This window comes from Antrostomus carolinensis, unplaced genomic scaffold (assembly GCF_000700745.2).
Source record: "Antrostomus carolinensis isolate BGI_N321 unplaced genomic scaffold, ASM70074v2 scaffold632, whole genome shotgun sequence".
NCBI classification, from domain to species: Eukaryota; Metazoa; Chordata; class Aves; order Caprimulgiformes; family Caprimulgidae; genus Antrostomus; species Antrostomus carolinensis.
Window position 1 is genome coordinate 72982 of NW_010301343.1, and position 9124 is coordinate 82105.

The 9124-nt window shown below is 36.8% G+C and overlaps 1 protein-coding gene across 1 annotated transcript in view; it reads right to left on the bottom strand.

Moving 5' to 3' along the window:
- Nucleotides 1-8529, bottom strand: part of LOC104521411 (serine/threonine-protein kinase MRCK alpha-like) — a gene marked incomplete at its 5' end in the record, with an annotated part of 27083 nt that extends 18554 nt beyond the window's left edge. The window contains 7 exons of the mRNA XM_029083868.1: nt 780-877; nt 2805-3398; nt 4324-4386; nt 5026-5242; nt 6425-6506; nt 7368-7507; nt 8393-8529. Coding sequence (XP_028939701.1) covers nt 780-877; nt 2805-3398; nt 4324-4386; nt 5026-5242; nt 6425-6506; nt 7368-7507; nt 8393-8529 — 1331 coding nt within the window. The remainder of the gene's footprint in view (nt 1-779; nt 878-2804; nt 3399-4323; nt 4387-5025; nt 5243-6424; nt 6507-7367; nt 7508-8392) is intronic.
- Nucleotides 8530-9124: the final 595 nt, after the last annotated feature.

Below are 9124 nucleotides of genomic sequence, written 5' to 3' on the forward strand. Positions count from 1 at the left end.
ATCTTTGCATTATTTATCCTTACAGCACTGCCAAAATATTCTGGTCTGCATCTGACGTGGGAAAATTGATACTCATAGAGACTGACGGACACAAGACCACAAGGACAATTTATTGTAGTTCTATTTCATTCTAATGCCTGTTAAAGGAATTATGTTGACAATAACATGAAGTTGAAGGCAGTCTAAACTATGAGGGGAAAAAAAACCCAACAATTTTCTTTTTTCTTTCCAAATACAGCTGAGCAAACACCTCCTAAATACCAAGGAATTGTCAGTTTTCAGAAACTTCTTTATTTTAATAAGGGATCCAAACCTGACATCATCCTGGTTTCAGTATTTGTACTGGTTGAATCAAAATGTTCTAACCCTGTGTCTAAAATGTTCTTAAGCAGCAGAAAGTAGCTTTTTAAAGGCCTGTTTAATTATCTTAACATCCACCATCTTCTGGCAATAACATAGATGCAATCAGTCCCAATTAAGCCATATGCAATTAATACCAAGGAACTGCTCTCTACAATAATACTGCCAGTAAGTCTAACATACTCATATGCTCCAGACTGTTCATCCAAAACAGTGAAATCACATGCAAACACATTTCATATCTTGTATTTCGAACAAAAAGCACTGATTTCTTTGCAGTAGCTCTTTTTAGTTCAATTATGTTTAAACAAGCAGTTTTAATGATGGCTTCTAACATGCTGAAAAAGCCCCATATGACTGTAGCAAAGCAATACTGAGTCTAGACATATTCTTTAACTGCTACTGAAAAAGTAAGTTACCTTTTTGAGAGGAATAGTCTGAATCCACTCCATGGAGTTCACGTCGAATATATCAATTGCATTTTCACTGTACACAGAGAGGTATGGTGCATTGTAACCTGAGAGGGAAGGATTAGGTATAGTGTCATGTGCTTTTAGACAGGGCTCAAAATACATAATTTCTTTTGTTTAACCATATGTTTTTAAAAATCCCCACACCCCACAATACAACAATAAACTTTGCAAAATGTGTTTTCACTCAAAAATTACCAAGAAATTTATTCTGAAGGCAAACTGCCACTATCACAACACCTAAAACCTCCATGGCTCTTCTTTTAACTTTACAGAACCAAACTCCTTTTTGAACTACAAGGGATGACAATATGTTGTGCCAAACACTGATGTGGTTCAAAGTTTTTTTTTCTTCTAAAAGCTTTATTTTTAAAAGCTCATATTTTGTAAACGATGTGGTAGGAAAATACATTGTTGTTATTTAATAACTGTCATTTGAACTGAGGTCTTTGTCTTTGGACTATGTACTAAACGAACATGAGCTGGAACTAAGTGCCATGACACAGTCATAACAATCTTCATGTTTCCTTCTAGCTTTAATTCCCTTTTCTTATTTTCTGGACTGGAAAGAGAATCCTAGTGCTACTCATCTTGCACGTTTCCCCACAATGAAATTTGTTCCACTGGGACCACTTCTAAAGAAGAATTCAGTATTTCTACATCAGCAACAAGACTGCCATGGTCTGACAAGCCTAACAAGAACATCCAATTTGTGTTTAAATGTAACAGTTTTTGTTATAAAACATATATCCATTCTGAATTGGGATAACATCAAGTAACTTTTAGGCAATCAAAAAACATTTACAAATACCAATGACCAGTATAGATGAACAACATGTGAAAATACCTGTTTTTCAATCTATCACAAAATCTTTTCTTTTGATTCATTCATTCTCTGAGTCCACTGTAATAATCACACTCTTGCTTGAAAACCAGAAGTGACACAGCCTGTAAAAGTTGCTCCCTCCACATTCAGAAGGGGCTTCACTTAAACAAGGTGAAACATTCCTCTCCTCTGCAGTGTGACTGCACTGCTGTCAGAGTGAGGTAAGAAGACAGACTATTTTAAAAATCAACACAAAAGTGGGCTCATTCACAGACACTCTGAGGACAAATTTAGCTAATCTTTATCTGCATTCAGAAAACCACTAAAAACAAGAAGATAGGTATTGCAGGTTTCCCTCTCCCTCCCCAACTGTCACAAAGATAAAACTCCAGCTTTGAAAAAAACCCATGTAATAAATATTTAACACAGTTCTTGCTGGAAACTGAAATCCTGAAAATTTACAGCATTTTTCCCTTCAGGTTATGAAATATATTTTCTATACTGCATGCCATACACTGTACTTTGGAAGGGAAGGAGGAGACAGGAGGAAAAACTTAGAAACTGATGTTTTAAAAAAGCAAAGACAGGAGATGAATGAGAAAAGTGTCAACAAAAACTGCAGAGGAAAAGAAAATGAAGGAGTAAGGAGAAAGAAAGAAAACAGTAAGCAGGAATAAACACCATTACAGAAAAGCAAGTTCAACTACTATCCTGATGACTCTGAAGATCAAGAAAGCTTGAATCACAATGCTGAGTCAAAGTACAATCAAATTTTAAGACTTTAAATAAGAACAGTCCAGTATCAGTGGTAGTGAATGCATAGAGATCCCATTAGCCTCTGCAGGATCTGAGGCTTTTGTCTGTTTTAGAGATCATGCCATGTGTTTAGAAACTGGATGTCCAAGTTAGAAATTCTGACCTGTAATTTCTCTTTGTGCTACAGCAATCTACGTCAGTGACACAGTTGTCAAAACTAGCATAAATTAGGATTAAACCCTTTGACTAGATTAAAAATACTAGCAGAAGCTGAGAGCATTTATTTATCTGTCAGGTACTTATCCTTGAACTTCACTTCCTGTGGATATTAATACAAGCAGTGATCACTTCATCGTATAATAGCGAGTACACTAACACACATGGCAACTTACAGCAAGAAGATGGAGTTGCGGGCCACATCAATTCTTGTTGTCTAGATCTTCGGCCCTGGCAGTCAACGTAAACCCCCACGCTGCTAAAACACAGCAGGTATTCTTTATTTGAGATTTCGACTGCACAGATGGCATCAGTTGGCTGCTGTGAGATAAATGATAGTGTGTGATCATCTGGATGGAGCAGACTGTATGGGCTGCCTTCTCCGTGAAGGGGATATTTTAAGAAACCTGACTGGTAGCCCACGCAAAGACGGTCACTGAAGATTGACATCCACTGAACGTTCCCCTGGACTTGGATCTCCTTGATCTTTTTGTGACGTGTCTTACTCTGATTTAGTTCATAACAGAGGACCTGCCTTTTCATAGCTACACAGAGGCATGTAAGAGCTCCGTGGCGCACATGTCCAGAAACTATTGACTGACAGCCTTTCGTTTCTGCCAGCTTATAGAACTCAGTCTCCCTTCCATCCAGGGCAGCCATAGGGAAAAGCCGCACATGACGGTTTCGTCCTGAGATTACTGCAATGAGCTGTTCACTTGGGATAAGCTCAATCTGATGGACCTTCTTATTGTCACCAACACGGATAATCTCTAAAAAAAAACCAAACCAAAACCAAGTCAATAATGTTGAAGTGTTAACTGATTAAAACATACGTATTTGTAAAGATAAACTATAAAGTAAACCCAAGAAATCTTTTAATATTGCTTCCCTGCAATATTAAAAGGTACAGAATCAAAACTTGTATGTTAATAATACCATGTGTGGTAATGCTGGATAGACCTTTGGCTTCTCCTCATCAGAAAAAGGGAAGAGCAGATCCAATAGAATAACAACCGCTGTATTATTTCAGTATTCATTTAAAAAAATAGTTTATAGCCACAAAATTGCTGAATAAAGGAAAACCCTCAAAGAACTGAAACATATTGCTATTAAACATATTGCTTGTTGAATTACCTTGGGCATCTGTCATTAATGTCTCTTTACGATACTGAACATGAGTTTAAAATTCCAATACCAAGAAAGAGGTTACAGAAAAGATTAAGCCAGTCTCCTTACTGAGATGCACAGCAGGAGAAGAGGACACACTGGTCACAAGTTGAAATGGGAGGTTCCAATTGGATATACAAAAAAAAAAATGTTTCACTGTGAGAACAATTACACTTTGCAACAGGCAGCCCAGAGAGACTGCGGAATCTCCATCCTTGGAGATTTTCAGGACCCAAATGGTCAAAGCCTGAAGTGACCTGGTCTGAATTCAGTATTGAGCCTGCTTCAAACAAAGAAAACCCTCAGCTGCATTCCAGATGCTAGAACTTTGTTAATGGAAGGGATAGCCAAAACAGAAAGCACACAGAGCACCTTCTTGGTCATCAGCTCTTACATGGGGTTGTTCAACTGATAATGTAGTAAGTTGTGAAAAATGAAACCAGAGGATATTGAAAGAGAAAAAAAGGTTTCAGTTACTTTCTGATTATTTAATATTAGGGAAAGCATTACCAGTTCCTAATCTCTTACCGTCTTTGGTGACATGCACAACGTACAACCCTTCTTCATTCCCCAAAGCTATTCTTTCATGGTCTATGACATTAAGAAAAAATAAAAGGTTATTTTTCTTTGGAAGTACTTCCTTAACAATAGTGATAATTCTAATTAACAGACACAGTTTTTTAATATCTTGAAATAAACAAATATAAAGCCAAACCCAACACATTCATGTAACAAAAAAAATTGGTAACCTCCCAATCTTTCAAATTTATGAAAAAAATAAGTCTTTTCTTCTGTTAGTAGAAGTAACACCAAGAAGCATCATTTTTAACAAGCAATGTTTTCTCTCTGGACCTACAACGAGATTTTGTAAAGTCAGTGATTTCCATCTATTCTACGGTGCAAATTTTGCCCAGTTAATGAATTATGTTTACAGAATCACAAAAGAGTAACGTCCAATTTTCAGTCAAAATAATTCATAATTATGAATATGTGTGAATAGGGGGACTATTCTTAAAGATCTGACAAAAGTACTGGGTAGTGAATTGCACTTCTCTCTTAAACCCAAACACATTTCCATATGGGATAAAACCACTATGTATTACTCTCTACTCAGTAGATGACACCACTTAACACTTTTTTTGGGGGGGGAGGGGAGGGGAAAGGCAAAAAAAAGCACATGGTTTTAGCACACCCATTTTCTTAAGAGTTTTCTTCTTATTCATTTCATACCTATGATTGCTGCTGACTGTGTTGTTTTGATGAGGGGTAAGGTGCTGTCATAAGCTTCTTTGGGAACATAGACTGAGCGGTCTTTGAGTTTGTTCTTCTTCAAGATCCTATGCAATTCATTCAACACTCCTACCCACTTGCTTTTTTCATTCTCACCGTCTGCTAGAATCAGGATTGAACACTTATTACTGGATGCAGAGAGCTGGGAAGCTGTGACCTGGAAAATTTAAAAATGTATTTTAAGTCATAAGTGATGAAAAAAATTAATCGTTACCATTTTTACAAGGGTACCAGATGTTTTTAAGTGCACTTTTAATTAGCTTTCTGAACTAAGAATGCAAGAATTTAGCCTTAGTTAATACAAAACATACTATCTCAATCAAGAACCCACAGCACAAAAACCTGTAGATGCGAATAACTCAGCAAATAACAGAAAAAATTTGGCTTTATTCTAAATGCACTGTATTTATTTTGTAATTTGGAAATGTCTGCCCTAAATAAGGTAGTAATCTGTTTCTCACAGCAATTTTATAATGAAAAGCATTTCTTACAAAGTATTCTCTATTTTTTTTAAGACAAATATTTTTTTGTTAATAATTTAATGCAATAGAAATGGTCTCTGTGGAAGAATTATCTATAATCCTGTTCATGTATTTGGTACAGCTACTATAGATAAAAATGAAAGGTCCTTTTGTAGGTCTATCACCTCTCAGCATGCAGAGTGATGAACACTCTGAAAGCCAGAAAAACGAGGAGTGAAATACAATGGTGTAGTAAAGAAATGACAGGGGGAAGTAATAAGAAAACTAAGATATTTGATTGACTTCAAAGCTTCAGTAGAATATGTAGTAAAAATAAGAATAATATTAGAAAAAGCCAATGATGGCAAAATCCTGATATGAGATAAGTTAAATCAATTTTGATGAGCATTTTACACTAGATTTCTATACTGACTACCTGATGAATGGGAGTTTTCAGAGGTCCAATACATATATACTAAGAAAATACATAAAATAAAGGCTTCAGGAACAACACAACAAATTAAATTGAGAAGTAGAAGGTAACTTTAGGAAATGAAAATGTAGAAGGTCATGAAGAACAGAAAAAATCCAAATGACTAACAGAAGGTTGAGAAAAGTGTGTCTTATTGTGAAAGTTAAAGAAATAAAACCCACATAAAGGGGAGATAAGAGCTTGTCTAAATGTACCAGTGGTATTTTTACCACAAAAAATGATATATGTACACATCCTTACGCATTGCTGATGCTGCCATGGATACCACATGGTCAGAACTTGCAGAGGAAATAAAATACCAGCAAGCTGTCAGTGAGTGCACACCGCATATCTCACTGTGAAACCCTGTACTTCTGGGTTACTAAGTTGAAGACATAATACTTACCCTAAAGATACAGGGGATATCTTTTCGATTTGCATGGATGACATCTGAGGCCAACACAGAACTCACCGAGAATTCTTCATCCCTTATGGAGACCACAAACATAATTGGAAAAGAGTTAAAGAGTAAAATCTGTATGCTTGGTTTTTACTTATATTTCCATAGTACCCAATAGCCTTGTTCTGTGAAGGTCAAGACAGTACTGAGATCTAATTTTACAAATTATCCTTTCCTCTTTATCTGCAGATGAAACTCACAAATGCAATGTTGCATAATTAATTCATGGTAAATGTTGATAGAGATAAATCTATTCAAAGTATCTTTTTTTTTGTCTGTTTAAATTAAAACCTTTAAAAAAATAAACAAACTTAAAAAATAAGCCTACACCAAGAACACCTCTCGAGTCTTTCATAAAAATCCACATTCAGTAGCAGCTATAAGCTACAGCTGGCTGAAACTTCCTGGATAAACTATTCTAGTTCAGAGATGACCTTTACTTAGTTGTTACGTTAAATGTTCTGTCTCAACCTTCAGTGGAGTTGGTAGTATTTCAGTAATACTGAAGACAGTGGGAACAAACTATTTAGCCCTTCTGAATCAAAAATTGTTATTTGCTTTATCCTACAACCAAGTTTTATCTGTCTTTCAAAACTCTATTCAACCCCAAAACAATGTATTTTTCCTCTTTATTAATTCCAGATTAATAAATAGCTGAACAGATGCATTTTGGCACATGATGTAGTAATGGAAGTTTAAACTGCCACATACAAACACACAAATGTAGTTCAGGTTAACTGCAAATACTAGGGGGTTTTTGAAAATTGGAGGCTCTCAACATGGATTACAGTGTTTCATAAAAGCTCTGGAGCTTTTCACAAAAAGGAAAAGCAGAAAAAAAACCTCCCAGTGCCTCTGAAAAGCTCCCACTCAGCACCAAACAGCTTACCTCATGTCTATGACCTGACTCACTATCACGCTGGGCTGGGATGTTTTTCCTTCTGCTACATCATATAGGAAGAGTTTAAAATCACAGATCACTGCCAGCGCTCTCTGCCAACCTTTCTTTACTCCAGCTGGTTTTGGTACCTTTAGCAAAATAAATTCTGATCAACTCTCTATGTTTGCATAAAATGAAAAATCAAATAGACAGTACATAAATCAATTCTCTCATCTAGGCTGACAACCTTTTATTCAGTGATAACATTAAGCAACATGAGCAATAGCACAGGTGCAGTAAGAGCATCAAACACAGCCACACAGACACCACAATACATTTAAAAAATTAATATCACCACAGGTTCTTTCTTATTTCACAGACTCATTCAAAGCTGTATTAACAAATGTAGAGAAAGAAATCCACCTGTAGTTGGTCAACAGGAATGTGGCCAAAACTACGTCAAGTAATTTTTTTAGCATTTATGTACAAGTATCCAGGTTCCGCTTAAACTTGAGAAGCAACTTCTTTACAGTGAGGGTGACAGAGCACTGGAACAGGCTGCCCAGGGAGGTTGTGGAGTCTCCTTCTCTGGAGACATTCAAAACCCGCCTGGATGCCTTTCTATGTGATCTCATTTAGGTTCCTGCTCCAGCAGGCGGACTGGAATAGATGATCTTTCGAGGTCCCTTCCAATCCCTAACATTCTGTGATTCTGTGATCCACACCAACGACCCTAGACAGTACCAGCATCAATAGAAAGACTCAAAAACTCACAGGCCCTGGAAGATGATTTGATCTCACAGATGGACTATTCAAGATCAACTCAAAGCACAATGGCATACATTGATGCAGAGAGAATTATATTAAAAATGCTAAGAGCTGCTTTGTGAAAATTTAGGTCTTAGTTTCCAAACTGTTACCTTAAGGTGTAATTGAATCCATCCTCCCCCAGTGCCCCACTTAGAATTTAATTCCGGCTCTGGAAAACAACAAATTTAATATAAATGCCCCAAATGCAGCTACCTGATACTTACTCGGACATGTCCTTCATACGCTGTTCCTATGCCTTTCTGTGGATCTATTCCCAAAGGTCCCTTAGTCTGTTCAGGAGGGATTGGACATACTGCAGGAGCCTTGTCTGCACAGGTCACATGGCAAGAGAATCCACATACTTGTGAGGAGGAAAAGAAACAAAAATATTTGATGGTTACTTCTTGTGCAGTGCAAAAGGTATGATAATGATGATGACATTTATAAAGGAATTCTCTCTATTTTTTGACCAACAACTGAATAGTTGCACTGAACTTTGTGAAACGGAGACAGAAATGTAAGTCTGCACACAGCAGCAGTTCGTGCCTTCATCTGCTCTAAATTCCGATTTTCTCATTTTCAGAGGTGTATGGATACACAGCCTGGTTTCATCCATGTAAGAAAGAGCCTAATTGGAAGCTGATACTGAGATAACCTCTATGATTTTCTCTAGGACCAGCTCTACTAGTAAAACAAAAAGCTGGAAGCTCCTCGTAATGATGAGCCTCATTCTGTTTACATAAAAACATAAAATAAATTCGTCCTGGAAAGAAGCAAAATTGGTACTGAATGGCAAAGCTGCCTTCCATTTTGCCCCAAGTCAGAAAACAAAGCTGCTGTCAGCACACTTGACCACTGACTGTAGCCCCTTATTGCTATTTTAAGTAAACTGAACTAAGCTCTTCTACCACCAACTGGAGTAAGTATGTCCTCAGTTAACCAGGTAATCTGGTACC